This window comes from Mesoplodon bidens (assembly GCF_964165515.1).
Source record: "Mesoplodon bidens genome assembly, chromosome: 12".
NCBI lineage: Eukaryota > Metazoa > Chordata > Mammalia > Artiodactyla > Ziphiidae > Mesoplodon > Mesoplodon bidens.
This window is the reverse complement of record NC_138168.1, coordinates 25,296,560-25,312,288: the sequence shown is the minus strand read 5'-3', so window position 1 is coordinate 25,312,288 and position 15,729 is coordinate 25,296,560. Positions and strand designations below refer to the sequence as shown.

The window sequence follows — 15,729 nt, the reverse complement described above, 5'->3', positions numbered from 1 at the left end:
CTCCACACCCTCATCAACACTTGCTTTTTTGTTTGTTTGAAATAAATTTATTTAGTTATTTTTGGCTGTGTTGGGTCTTCTTTGTTGGGTCTTTGTTGCTGCACATGGGCTTTCTCTAGTTGTGGCGAGCGGGGTCTTCTCTTCATTGTGGTGCACGGGTTTCTCACTGCAGTAGCTTCTCATTTCGGAGCTTGGGCTCTAGGCGTGCGGGCTTCGGTAGTTGTGGCACGTGGGCTCAGTAGCTGTGGCTCGCACACCCTAGAGCTCAGGCTCAGTAGCTGTGGCGCACAGGCTTAGTTGTTCCACAGCATGTGGGATCTTCCCAGATCAGGGCTTGAACCCGTGTCCCCTGCATTGGTAGGCAGATTCTTAACTACTGTGCCACCAGGGAAGTCCAACACGTGTTATTTCTTGTCTTTTTGATGATAGCCATTCTGACAGGCAATATCTTATTGTGGTTTTGATTTGCATTTCCTTGATGATTAATGATGTTTAGCACCTTTTCATATACCTGTTGGCCATCTGTATGTCCTCTTTGGAGAAATGTCTATTCATATCCTCTGCTCATTTCTTCATCAGATTTTTTTTTCTATTGCGTTGTGTGAGTTCTCTATACAATTTAGATATTAACCCCTCATCAGATATATGATTTACAAATATTTTCTCCCATTCTGTAGGATGCCTTTTCATTTTGCTGATGGTTTCCTTAACTGTGCAGAAGCTTTTTAGTTTGATGTAGTCCCACTTGTTTACTTTTGCTTTTTTGCCTTTTTTGGTGTCAAAGCCAAAAAAACACTGCCAAGACCAATGTCAAGGAGCTTACCACTTATGTTTTCTTCTATTTTTATGATTTCAAGTCTTTAATCCATTTTGAGTTGATTTTTATGTATGGTGGAATACAGTGGTCCAGTTTTCCCAGCATCGTTTATTGAAGACTGTCCTTTCCCCATTGTATATTCTTGGCTCCTCTGTCATAAATTAATTGCCCATGTAAACATGGGTTTACTTCTGGGTTCTCTACTCTGCTCCATTCATCTATGTGTCTGTTTTCATGCCAATATCATACTATTTTGATTACTATAGCTCTGTAATGTAGTCCGAAATCAGGAAGCATGATGCCTCCACCTGTGTTCTTCCTCAAAACTGTTTTGGTTCTTCAGGGTCTTTTGTGGTTCCACACAAATGTCAGGAATTAAGTACTTTTTAATAGTCAAAAAATATTTCAACAAGTAGATCTATGGTTATTTAAACATGTCAGTTTCCAGATAAAATGGATTTTTCAAGAGAAATATTGCCATTAAAGTACTTCTTAACAAAAATTTCAAATTAGAAATGTTACTAGACTATGTTTCTAACAGTTCCTTAGTTTTTCTTTCCAAATTAACATTCAGTGATCATTTTAACCTTATTTTCTCTTATGACTTCAATTATTTGACGACACATGACAAGAATGTCTGGTTTCCTAAATTCAGATGTTTCCTACTTAGAATGCCTAAACTGATGAGTGTCCCTGACTTTTTCTCCACATCTAACCTGTACAAAGGGGAAAAGAAGAATTCTAGTTTGGAGGTTGCCAGATTCCTTTCTCTCTTGTAGTTCCCAGACTCTTGCCTGCCCTTGCTGTAGCAGCTATTGTATGTTTGATCCTTAGTGTTTTTAATATTCCTATGTTTCTGACCTCAGCTTAGCAAAATGACAGAAACTTTGCTTTCTGTTCATTGCTTCTGCTTTACTCAGATCCCCACATCCCTATTTTAGAGCTTAGCAAAGAACAGTGGAAAGTATAACAGCTTTGAAGTCAGACCTGGATTAGAATCCTGGTTCCATCAACAACTATGAGATCTCAGGCAAATCACTTAAACCCTCTCTATGCTTCAGGTTCCTCAGCTGTAAAGTGTGGCTAACAGTGTCTGCCACAGATATGCACTGAGTATTAGACTCAGTACTACTCAGGAAAATGTACTGAAAGTGCCCAACACAGCGTGGCACACAGCAAGCCTTCATAAACCCTGGTTACTACTGTTCAGTAGTGCATACCATTACTATTATTGCTCACATTTCCTTACCCTAATTTGGAACTGGCATTCTTGATCCCTGACTTGAACCCCAAGATTGCCAGTGCCAGGGAGATGCAGAAGGAGAAGAACAAGTCCCTCCCTGACAAAGAAATCTACAAATTTGGAAATACCCAACTGGAAAAGGAAGGCAATTACTAATCGCGAAGGTTAAAGAGGAAACCCAGCAAGAATCAACTGGGTGCTTGAGATAAGTATGTTGACTTGAATAGAAAACAAAAGAAGTCTCAGAAACATTCCAGTTGAAGTATATAAATACATAGAAATCTGTTATTGGCATTTAAAAAAATGAAATAAAACATAGCTTTTCAGTGGCAATGAGGAGTTATTTTTCCAGATAGCATAAAATTAGTTTCCTATCTTAAGCTGCACCTGCTAGATTACTAACATTTGTATTATTAAGTCTCCGGACTTAAAGTGCTTTTAATGTGAATTTTCCTCCTACTGTGCCCATCTGTTCTTTTCTTGTGGGCCCAGGGGAAGCCAAGACTTAATAAATATTCAGTTCTCAGACTTCTTTATGATATTTTCATATAAGCATTTATATCCACTGAAGAAAATTATAAGACTGTGTTCAGAAACTTAACTCCACTTGATTTCCTTTTTCTCACTATCCAAGTGGTCATTATTTTTATGAAAGACTAAGAAGTCACCATACATATAAGTAAAGCCAAGGAAAACAAATAATTTTAACTTTAAAAGGTAAATTTGTCAGGGATAATAAGTGATCTTTGATATCTGATAACACCAAGATATCTTATTTATCCATATAATATTAGACAAATAGTTTATAACTTAGCCAATATTAAATTAATGTGGAGAGAGCCAGCTCAGTGGATAGAGCCAGTTCAGGTGGGAGAAGGCATCAAGGCCACTGCCTACCGGTAGCTGCTCCTCATCGAGGTCAGCCGTGGCCTCCTTCACAGGATGCATTTCACCCAGTGATGCTGCTCCTCTGCCCAACCAGGTCAGGGCCATGTGAGCTTGCTTTCCATGATCACCTTCCCTACCATGACAGCAAGCTGGCTGGATGGAAATGATCCATACCTAAGTTCTCCCTGTGTAGTGTCAATATTTCACTAAATAAACACTCATTTTACTTAAAAAATCAAAAGTTCAAAAACAAGGTAAAACCAGCAAAGAAATGGATGGTTGCTACACATAAAAACACTATAAGCTACAAACATAAATTCAAGACATATACAAATATTAGCTACAACATGGTTACTTATGAAACTCCTTGGCAGGCAGAGTTCTGGAGGCAGGTGTTACTTATTGGCAGGCTTAGAGCAGACAAAAAAGGAAAAGAACAAACTACCTCAGCAGCTGCAAAGCCGATGCATACTCCTCTGAATCCCCTATGTTCTTTTCTAAACACGTGCAGTACAGCTCTCTGATCTGGAAGTGAACAGCACACTTGTGAGGAATCAAAAGTGATCTCCTAAGTTTGCACACTACGTTTGGAAAAATCATAAATGGTCAAGTCAAAAAAAATAATGTCATTAAAAACAGCCACTTTCTGTAGATGACAACAGACTTGGCATATATCACATGGATCAGGCATTTACATAAAACACCATTCACATGAAAGCAAAATGAGACCATATTGGGATTGGCTGGTATCACCGGTCACTTTGCAATAAGAAAATTATTAAAATGATGATGTGATTACTAAAAAGGTTTAATGGCAGAAAATGTCTTATAAACAAGTCATTCTTACACATTTATATTTGTTCTCTAAACCTTTGAGTTAAGGATGCAAAGATTTAGGAATACAGAATTCTTCCACTGCATTCACTTGACAGGTGGTTCATAGGTTTATGCTATGACACGAAGGCCAGCAGAGCATAATTTTGCAAGGAGCAAATTCTTAAACTGCCTCCCTTTAGCTCTGGGTGTAATGCAAGGTTAACCATTAAAGGGTCTCAAACAGATTCCTTTTTCCATTTCACTAAAGTGGAGGATCAGCTCTCTCAGTATAAGTGACAAAGAAATGTTAAAGAAAAAAAGTTTAAATGCCTTAGCACATGCACATTGGAGAGAAAGCAACACCACTTGGATTCATGTGGCTGTTTCTAGTTGTGGCCATCAGACAAAAAATACTGTTTCAATAACGAGTAAAGTATACAGCTGGAATGGATTTAGATTGCATACTCACTGCAAGATTTGGATCCATTTCAAATTCTGATGCCTGAATGCTACCAAACTCAAAGCAAAAAACCACTAATATTCCTACTTTGTAGATTCCAAATGAGTAAGTTCTGGTTACCTGTCGACCCAGTGGGTACTTGGGAAGAGAAGAGGTGAACTGATGAAGACATCTCAAAACCAGGAAGTAATTTGTATGGTAAACATGCAGGTTTTCTAGTAATGACTGTGTTTCCTCCTAAAAAAAAGAAAAAATCATAGAATACATTACAAATATGTAAGCCAGCAATTAAAAGAATAAAATACTAAAATCTAATTCATGGGTATATATATATATATAAAATTTCTAGAAAACTGGTGAGAGAAGATTCAGAATTACAAATTAACCTTAATCCTGAGAATTTTTAATGCACACAAAATCTAGGATAAAGACTGGATATTTTGTATTTAGTGTCAAGTCTGGAGATATTTCACACACACCAAAATTAATATTGTAATTTAATTTCCTCCTACCTACAGCACTGCCACAATAACTTGGCCCCCCAAAATACAAGTGTGCAAAAGAGCGCCCGCTGGATGCCTGCCCATGCTAGTCACCTGGTGTGTACCACAGCAAGGTATGCCCATCACCCTCTACCTCACTGGCATCAGAAGGGTGAGGAGATCACCAGAGCGCCCACTACCAATGTAATTAATGGTTGCTGAGGTTCCGCTTAAGATGTATGCATGCTTTTCTTAAAGTCCTGGTAAAGTTGTGTTTGAAAGGGAAGAAGGAGAGACTGTAGAAGAAAGACTGCAGGTGTAAACCTCTGCTTTTAGCTGGGAATCTCCAATACTGGTTTAGTCACTTTACCAACTAAGGGGAAAAAAAAGTGAAAAAGAGGAATGTGAAGCCAACAAGCGTTATAATTTAGAATCCAACAAGTATGATATGGAAGATAGTGTCTTAAGAAACCTATGGGATGACTGAGCTCACAAATCAATTTCAAAAGGTTTTTCTTGGGGGCGGAGGGTGGTTGGAAGTGACTATGTTTTCTAGAACCTTCTGAAATGGTTTAGAAATGATTTTAAAACACTACATCCTATCAAGCATTTTTCAGGCCTCTAATACTTTTATCACGGCTTATTTCTGTAACATTTTCTTAAGAGGATTATGATCTGTGGCATAGTCTTCAAATTTTTTTCTCCAATGAGAAGTCAAATAAAGGACTTTAACTACTGAGCTGTCTTTTTTTTCAGTAATATCTTGCAGATACCCATTATTTTCAGTGGTCAACCATGCAGAAAATAATACCTCAGATATCAATAAATTCAAGCAAATCCAACATATATAAACCAACAAATCTGATATATTTCCCTAAACTCTAACTCAGGAATCAATTCCTTGGTCAGCGATCTATGGACCATTACCTGAAAGCATAGGGCAAATGAAAGAAAAGCTTTTAGTATCAAAATGTTTTCCCACCAGTATCCGAGTTAGTTGGAATTTCAAAAATCTAGGTCTCCTATCATAACAAAGGGTATTTTAACCACCACTGGCAAGGTATACTTTAATTCTATTTTCACTGTAAGCTGTGACAGAGACTGCATAAAGCCACTAACTGTTTGCCTTGGTGTGTGACTAAACAGCTTTTAAACAGGGGCAATATTCTGGAGAAAAAGGAATCTATTACTGAATAATAATCATACTTCTTGCTGCTTCATGCACTACCTATTACTTTTGCTTTGTGGAGTAACTGTAAATACGAATAACTAGGTGATACAGTAGAAATGAATGCCATCTTCACTGAATTTACTTGTATGTGGAGAGAAAAGAAATACTTGACACAGTATGGGCAATGTTACACGCTCAAGGAACTATATGCCCTGGAGTAAGTGTGAGAGGAGGGGTACGAACATGTTTTCTCCCATTTGGTCTTGGTCTCTTCACACTTCCCACTGTGGATCACATGCCTGTGCTGAGTGGAATGCTAGCATTTAAAAAACATTTTGTTTGGTTTTGTTCCTATAACATGGCAGACTATTTCATGTGAGGAAATGGAGTTCTGGTTGCAACGTTGGAAATAAAACCGGCTACATGGGACTTAACTGAGAGAAGATCTGTGATATCTTTCTAAGAGATTTTCAAGAGTAATTCTGACCATCCCAAATCTTTGCTTTATGTGCTGACTTTAGAACCTAATCTCCATATAAGAAAGATTCCACTGTTATTTATATCTGTGTGCTTATCAGCTGCAGCAGGAAACATCACAAATGACTCGCTTTTTCACGTAACCTGTTCTCTAAGTCCTCTGTCTTACTGAGATACCTATCTGCAAATGCCTTTATCTATGCAGGGCAACAATCCTAATGCACTTCAGGAACACTTTTTCCATAAACTTAAGTCTGGTTTTGATGTATGAGAAAATTTCCCACTTAATAAACACATTACAGCAGCATCACACTATGCTCATGCAAAAGCAAAGCCTGTTGAAGCAGTACTCCTGTTTTCCATGCATTAAACTGTTCCTCGGGCATCCTTTCTGTACCGTAGTCATAGCTGCCATAATTGTGTTTAGGATGGTCCTTTTCAACAGAGATACACTGCCTAGAAATATTTATTATTTCCCAAAGAGATATGTTTTCTTCTGTTCTTGAACCATGAAGACCTCTTGGTCTCCACTGACCTTTGAAACAGATACAGGAACAGTGTGCTGTAAGAAAAACAGAGCAGAAACAACCTCCTTGCTCTTCCTCAAACGTTCCAGACATGCTCCAACCTCAGGTCTTTCCCACTTACTGTTGCTCTGCTTGGGACTCTCTTCCTACAGATTCCTGCGTGGCAAGCTCTACAACTTCCTCTTTATTAAAAAGTCACCTTCTTGGTGAGGCTCTTATTTAAAATTTCAATCCCACTCCCCATGCACACCGTCCATATTCCCTTTCTTTCACTGTTTTCACCTTAGCAATTATCACTAACATAGATATTTTACCTACTCAACTTGGTAACAGATAAGCTCCACGAAGGCAGGGGGTTTTGACTGTTTTGTTCAGTCCTGTACTAGATTAATACCTGGCATACAGCAGTCACTCAAAAAATACTTGTTGAATGAGGAAGTGCGTGAATGAATGGAGGCCAACACGCAGTCTCTCTCTCCTAAAGAAAAGCAACCGCTTTTGTCTTGCTGGGTGTGGGCCAGACTTAACTAATTTTTCAAAAGAAGACAGAAGTCTGAATTTGTGATGTAAAATACCTCAATTTGTAAATGTTGCCTCAGATTAAAAACAAAAACCACTATGGACCTAAAAAATCACATTTATAGCAGGCTGTCAGGTGCCAGTCAATGTGTAATACACCCTTTTAAATCAGCCATCTCCAATCACATCAATTCTGTCATTCATGTATTATTGTTTACTTACATGACAAGGCCTCTATCATTACTGATCTAGTTACTTTTTTTTGGAGAAGCCAATGACTATGTAAAACTTAAATATACATATAGGTAAAGAAAACGAGTAGAATTGCATTTGCCATGATGCTTAGTTTCTGCATTTATTTCTCTTCTTATTTCCACAGTATTTATCACTTTCATGTCTAGAATTGTATGCATGGGGTGAAGAGTGATCTCAAGAAGATTACACGGAAGTATGTAAAAGTGACTACATTTCTGCAATTTATTCCTTTCAGATCATCAAAAGCTGGTAAAACAAACATATTGAATTTTTGGATGAAAACGCATCAGCTGTCCAAGAACACAGCATTTTCTTATTTATCATCTTGATAGAACTAAGTGTTATTTTTCTCATCAGAGAGAAATTTTGGCTGACAGTGTTTCCCAGATCACATGGCAGCTACCTAGAACACAGCAAACCACCGTTTTCTCCCAGCTCTTGAGTGGCGCGAGGGCCAGTCCTCTCATCTGTCTCAGGCTTTTGTCCTGCATACTCCTACCCCAGCGTTTACATCAGACGCACGTGAGGAAGGGCTTGGATTTGAAGTGTCAAGTCCTCACACACGACTAGGCTAGTGCCTAGCTTGTTTGATCACGTTTGGTAGTTTGTTTGCAGTGGTTTTCTTTTTTCCTTCTCTTTTCCTTTTATTATTAATAAATCTATTATTCATAGGTTTCCCCCTTCCTTCTGCCCTTTGGTTCTGCCAAAAGAAACAGAAGAGGCATGGGCAAAGGTGAAAGGCAGGTCTGCAACAAACACACGATAAGCATACTAAATGGTGACCAGAAGTCCTTGCCCTACCACTAACTTGCTCTGTGATTTCAGATATTTCACTTCCTTTCTCTTGGCTGCACTTCCTCACTTGTAAAATCAGCATGCTGAATCAGATTATCTTTAATAGTAATATATTACAACTCTAAGACATTCTCTTACTTTCCACTCTCAATGGAGTTAGCATCTAGTTGGGCACATAGGCATAGTGGCATGAAACATTAAAAGTCAGAATAATAAAACTTCAACTGTCACCTGCAAGAGACTGAATCTAAGTTTTCTACATACCATGAAGTTTAACCCTTTAAGGGCTGAGAACATGCCACATAGTTTTAAGTAAGATTTGAATAAAAATACATAAGTTGATTCTCTTAGATGAAGTACTTGGAATTAGTCACTCATTAAATATACTGAGGATAATGTAATTTCTTGGCAAGACAGGACCAACATGAATAGCAAATCATTACTAGTAATATAGAATGTGGTCGGTGTAGAGAGCACAAGATTAAAATGGGCCTAATCTTAGATATGGTATTGGGACAATGCATAAAAACCACTAATTGGGAAAAGCTGTTAATATTCTCCCCCCCCCCAAAACATTTGCTCATGGAAAGGAAGAGAATTTTTCACTATTAAAAATCTTTCCAGGGACTTCCCTGGTGGTCCAGTGGTTAAAGACTTCACGCTCCCAATGCAGGGGGCCCAGGTTCACCCCTGGTCAGGGAACTAGATCCCACATGCCACAACTAAAAGATCCCACATGCCACAACTAAAAGATCCCGCATGCTGCAACTAAGACCTGGCACAGTCAAAAAAAAAAAAAAAAATCTTTCCAGTATTTCAAGAACTAGGGTTTTTTTATTATAGGATAATGATAACAGTTACGCAAATGTGATATGACGCCAAAATCTTCTTCAAAGCTCTCCTTAATACCTGACTTGAAACAAAATTTCAGGCACAAGGAAGAGTAAAAATTGTATCTCTGTAATTATGGTGAATTTGAAAGTCCTGTTTAAGGCACTTTTGACAACTCTATTTCTCATGAAATGCAGTTTCATAAATTAAAGATTTAAGTTAAAAAAAAAGAAAGCCTGATTACTAAAGCAGTACTATGGGGCAAAAACATGGTAAAAATATATCTAGTCACTATTCCTATTTCACTTAAAACTTACAGCTGTTTACCTTAATATTTTACCAAATTTAATTTCAATTAAATTTACGCACTAAAATGAAATTTTAATGAGGAAGCTAAACGATTTAAGCAGTCAGAAAAAAATATTATTAATCTGTTTAATGAACAAGTAAATACAATCTTAGCATTCTAGAGCCAAAAGGAACTTTAAAGATTATTTGGTTAAACTTCTATTGAAGGCTTTGAAAGCTACTGAGTTATCAGAAGTTTGAATTAATGGGAGCTTGAGCAAGCTTATTCTGCTTAAACTTACAAGAACTTGATTGTTGATTACCAGAGTACACGTTCTGGCCATTGTACCTAGCTGCACTGTACAACAGTTCAAGGACAGACTACTCAGAAATGAGAAAATGCACAGAATCTTACTCTTTCATCAGTTGTATGATGAAAGAGTAAAGATTCTAAGGTCCCACCTTAGTTTGAACTTCTTAGTGAATCTTCTACAAATGTACGTGATTAGGTTAGCTAAATTTTTAAACTTACAAGTACATTAAAAAAATTCATTCCTTAAGTTTATGAAATACAAAGCTGGTACACAATTTTAAAGCAGTATCTATGAAACTAAGGGTCCATAATTTTAAGGGAGTTGATTTTTTTTTGTCTTTTTGGGGTTTTTTTAACATCTTGATTCCAGTCAGAAGATAATTGAGATGAATCATTTGTTTAGGTTGGAATTTAGTAGCTTAGTTCTACACTTAAGAAAACAGGGTAAGGGAAACAATAAATAATGTTTCCTTCTAGGGAGTCAGTCTAATTCAGTGGTTCTTAAAGAATGGTCTCCAGACCAGCAGCATCAGCATTATCTGGGACCTTGCTAGAAATGCAAATTCCTGGGGCCCAGCGCACGACTACAAAATCAGAAACTCTGGGGATGGAGCCCAGATATCTCTGTTTTAACAAGTCCTCCAAAAGTGATTCTGATGTATGCTAAGGTCTGAGAATCACTCATTTGGTTTATCAGAGTAGAAAGCAAACTAGACTTCTAGGGCAGAAACAACCTTAATATAAAGAGTATAAATTTCTCTCAATAACGCTATGAGGTCTATGTCTTAGAAATCTGAATGTAGAAAATGGGCACAAGATGATCAATTCTAACAGTAGGTAAGTCTATATAACTATATAATCTATATGACTGTATAACAGAGTATTATATACAGTATGTATGTTATAGAATATATAAAACGGTATATTTATATTGGTCTTAATTTTTATCATAGTGAAAAATAAATAGTAACAATATGATTTACATTTATAAGTTTTATTGTTCTATTTGTTTTTAACTCACTCTCACTTGCTGAACAGGCTTTGATTATCACTAATCCTATGAGGAAATCATACTAAGAAATTATCATCCAATTTCAGAGATAAGGAAATTGAGGCTTAAATAGGGTAAGTGATTTCCTTAAGTACATATCATTGATGAGCAGCTAGAGTTCAAACACAAGATTTCTGAGGTCAAGATCAGGATCTTCCCCTGTTATCATGCAGTACCATATTATTGATTATCATATGGAGTTTCTTTTAATTTTTTTTTATTGTAGAAAAATATAAATTATCATGTATTTTAAAACAAAACTATAAAAAGAGAAAAAGAAAAGCATTATAAGAATAAAATAGGGCTTCCCTGGTGGCGCAGTGGTTGAGAGTCCGCCTGCCGATGCAGGGGACACGGGTTCGTGCCCCTATCCCGGAAGATCCCACATGCCGCGCAGCGGCTGGGCCCGCGAGCCATGGCCGCGGAGCCTGTGTGTCCGGAGCCTGTGCTCCGCAACGGGAGAGGCCACAGCAGTGAGAGGCCCGCGTACAGCAAAAAAAAAAAAAAAAAAAAAAAAGAATAAAATAGTCAAAGATACTTTTGCTCTAAACCAGAAAAATCAACATATTGATTAATTTTTTTCAGAGATATCTTCTGTCTTTTGAATTTACCAGGTAGCCTGCAGACGACTTTTTCAGGTTAAGGGTACAAATCTTTGTGCTCCTTCGTATTTCTTACTATGTAAGTCTCAGGAAAATATGCCTCTAAATGATTAAATATGCGATCCCAAAATGAATACAGCAAGGATAATAACAAACAGGGCCGGTAAGTGCAACAAATACAAGCACAGTATAAATAAATGCTTAGAAAATACACAAAAAGTTACTGGAAAGCAAAGCTAAATGTCAGGCTATTTCTGTAACAGACCAGCCTAGACATTCTCTCCCTTTGTTATCTCAGTGGTTAAAGGTACTCTTTAAAAATCTATTCCTTAGGACTTCCCTGGTGGCACAGTGGTTAAGAATCCACCTGCCAATGCAGGGGACACGGGTTCGAGCCCTGTTCCAAGAAGATCCCACATGCCATGGAGCAACTAAGCCCGTGCGCCACAACTACTGAGCCTGCGCTCTAGAGCCTGCGCACCACAACTACTGAAGCCCGCGCGCCTAGAGCCCGTGCTCTGTAAGAGAAGCCACCGCAATGAGGAGCCCGTGCACCCAACAAAGAGTAGCCCCTGCTCACCGCAACTAGAGAAAGCCTGCGCAGCAATGAAGACCCAACACAGCCAAAAATAAATAAATAAAATAAATTAATTAAAAAAAAAATCTATTCCTGGCTTCTGAAAATACTCTTGACAGAAAGTTCTAGCAGGAAATGCACTTGGCAACTAGCTGACTCAGCACAGAGCTAATCTACCTAATCTTGAAAAACTCAATAAACATGCACACATCCTCTCCCACTGGTTCTTAAGTTTCTTCTCTACTGAAAGAGCCTACATTAGGGTTTGAAGACTTCCTATACTGCTCTGAAAAGATTACAGAGATTATTAAAATGATTATTAAACCCAATCTAGAAGTGATTAATATATTATGGCTCAGTGTGGACTCTACCTCAGAAGTAACATTTAATAAAAGCCACTCTCCATTGTAATTATGTATGCCATAATTCTCTGCGTGCAGCAATGAAGACCCAATGCAGCCCAAAATCAATCAGTTTATTAAAAAAAACAAAGGAGGTAAATTAGTATTTACCTATACAGAACACATGCCCTCTAGGAACTAATATTCTTTTATTTAAAATTTGAAAATAGTTTGTATCAGTAAAACCCACAGAGCACTAGGGCTTAACTTCAATCTCATCTTAATTTTATTACAATTTTCTAATAACTTTTTCCTTAAAAAGTTATAAAGAGTATGAAAATAAGTGTGACATTATGCATTCTAATTGTAAGGGACTTGTTAAATAAATGAAGGTAAATTCATTCAATAAAATAGGATGCCACTCTCACAACTACATGTAAAAGAATAAAATTAGAACATTCTATAACACCACATACAAAAATAAACTCAAAATGGATTAAAGGCCTAAATGTAAGACTGAAACCCATAAAACTCCTAGAAGAAAACGTAGGCAGAACACTGACAGTTCACAGCAATATTTGTTTGGATCTGTCTCCTAAGGCAAAGGAAACAAAAGCAAAAATAAACAAATGGGACCTAATTAAACTTAAAATCTTTCGCACAGCAAAGGAAACCATCAACAAAATAAAAAGACAACTTACTGAATGGGAGTAAATATTTGCAAATTATATTACTGATAAGGGATTAATATCCAGCATATATAAACAACTCACATAACTCAACTTCAAAAAACAAACAACCTGATTAAAAAATGGGCAGAACTGAATACACATTTTTCCAAAGAGGAAATGCAGGTGGCCAACAGGCACATGCAAAGACGCTCAACATTGCTAATCATCCAGAAAATGAAAATCAAAACCACAATGAGATATCACCTCACACCCATCAGAATGTCTATCATCAAAAAGAACACAAATAACAAATGTTGGCAAGGATGTGGAGAAAAGTTAACCCTCTTGTACACTGTTGGTGGGAATGTAAATTGGTTCAGCCACTGTGGAAAGCAGTATGCAGGGTTCTCAAAAAACTAAAAATAGAACTACCATATGACCCAGCAATACCACTCCTGGATATATATTGGAAAAAACCAAAAACACTAATTTGAAAAGATACATGCACCCAATGTTCATAGCAGCATTATTTACAATTGCCAATATATTGGCACCTAAGTGTCCATCAACAGATGACTGGATAAAGAAGATGTGGTGAATATATATACAGTGGGAATACTACTCAGCCGTAAGAAAGAATGAAATTTTACCATTTGCAACAACATGGATCGACTCGGAGGGTATTATGCTGAGTGAAATATGTCTGACAAAGACAAATACTGTATGATATCACTTAGGTAGAATCTAAAAAATAAAACAAACTCGTGAATATAACAAAAAAGAAACAGGGGCTTCCCTGGTGGCGCAGTGGTTGAGAGCCCGCCTGTCGATGCAGGGGACGCGGGTTCGTGCCCCGGTCCGGGAAGATCCCACATGTCGCAGAGCGGCTGGGCCCGTGAGCCATGGCCGCTGAGCCTGCGCGTCTGGAGCCTGTGCTCCGCAACGGGAGAGGCCACAACAGTGAGAGGCCCGCGTACCGCAAAAAAAAAAAAAAAAAAAAAAAAAAAAAAGAAACAGACTCACAGATACGGTTACCAGTAGGGTAAGGGTAGGGGGTAGGGGCAGGACAGGGGTAGGGGATTAAGAGGTACAAGCTACTATGTATAAAATAAATAAGCTACAAGGATATGTTTGTACAACACAGGGAATATGGCCAATATTTTATAATAACTATAAATGGAGTATAGCCTTTAAAAATTGTGAATCACTGTATGGTGTATACCTGAAACTTATATAATATTGTATATCAACTATATCACAACAAAAAAAGGTAATCTAAAAAAATAATAATACAATGCCACTCTTTAGTACTGATATAAAATGATTTCCAAGATTAAGTGCAAAACAAAACAAGGTACAGAATAGTATATATACTTATCTTCTGTAAGACAGAGGAGTAAATCCCCAAAATATATATAATTACTTGTATATGTGGAGAATATCTCTAGAATAATACATAAGAAACTAGTAACACTGGCTGTATCCAGGGAGGGTAAGTGGGTAGTTGGAGAACAAAGGTGGAAGGGAGTCTTTTCACTGTATATTAACTTTGCCTTTTGAATTATATACCATGTCCAAGTATTACTTATTTTAGAAAGAAAAAAAAAAAAACTCCCTCTTTTGATATTCCCTATGTTGTATGGCTAACTCATCATTTTCTAAGCTCATTACTTCTTTCCCGGCACTATATTATCAATATGTAATGACATTTTTTTCAAATCAAATCAATACCCACTTAGCAGTGGGTCTCTAAGCTGCATGGCTCCTATGTGTTTTTATTTATGACAGCCTTTACAAGAACACTAAAATGAGACCACATACAGATTCCAAAACTGCTGTGTGTAAAGAAAGCTGAGATCTGCAAGTGTTTTCAAAACAGACTACAGGAGAAACCTCATGTTCCAGTTTTATTACTTGATTAAAAAAAAAAGTCTTCCTTTTAAAATTGAAGTTTTGTGTCACCTTTAATAGTCACATTCCTATACAATTATCAAGATCCAATACTTCATTGTGCAAAGCATATTAGGATGTACGAATTTTTTTAAATAAAATTAACTCAATAAATTTTATGTGCGTGTTCTTTTCCATGAAGAAGAAAAAGAGAATAACACTGAAACAAATATATCCATGTTCCTACCTTCAAAAATCTCTCATTGGTCAACAGTGCAACTTGCTTTTCTGAAGCTTGCTTTTCCACGTACCTAAAATTTTTACCATCCCATACACAAAAAGAGAAAATTAGAATTCTAAATATTTGAATAGTATATGGAAAAAATGAACTACGTAGATTGGTGGCCACATTCTTTTATTTCTTCTCAAACATAAGTTCAAGATGACAGTCATGGTTTATGGTAATTTTTAACTCCTTAAATCAGCTGCATTTCACAGTCTAGGGGTCTAATAATAAACAAAAGCCATAAACTCCAGAAACAGGAAATGTTATTTATAAAAAGTAACTCTGGAGAACCTGCAAATTATGTCCCCTTGTAAAAATATTTTTCTTTATGCCAAGTGTTCAAATCCAACAAAGAAATGTCTCAATTAAAAACAAAAGTGTTTTATTTTGCTCTAAACAAAGAAGTTATTTTTCCCTCTACCCACTTCA

The 15,729-nt window shown here is 37.0% G+C and overlaps 1 protein-coding gene across 4 annotated transcripts in view; it reads right to left on the bottom strand.

Moving 5' to 3' along the window:
- ORC3 (origin recognition complex subunit 3) overlaps nt 1-15,729 on the bottom strand; it is a 62,689-nt gene that overhangs the window by 24,043 nt on the left and 22,917 nt on the right. For all 4 annotated transcript variants that reach the window (XM_081250409.1, XM_081250406.1, XM_081250407.1 and 1 more), the window contains exons 11-13: nt 15,262-15,325; nt 4,345-4,461; nt 3,394-3,473 (exon numbers count right to left, since the gene is read on the bottom strand). In XM_081250409.1, the coding sequence (XP_081106535.1) occupies nt 3,394-3,473; nt 4,345-4,461; nt 15,262-15,325 (261 nt within the window). The remainder of the gene's footprint in view (nt 1-3,393; nt 3,474-4,344; nt 4,462-15,261; nt 15,326-15,729) is intronic.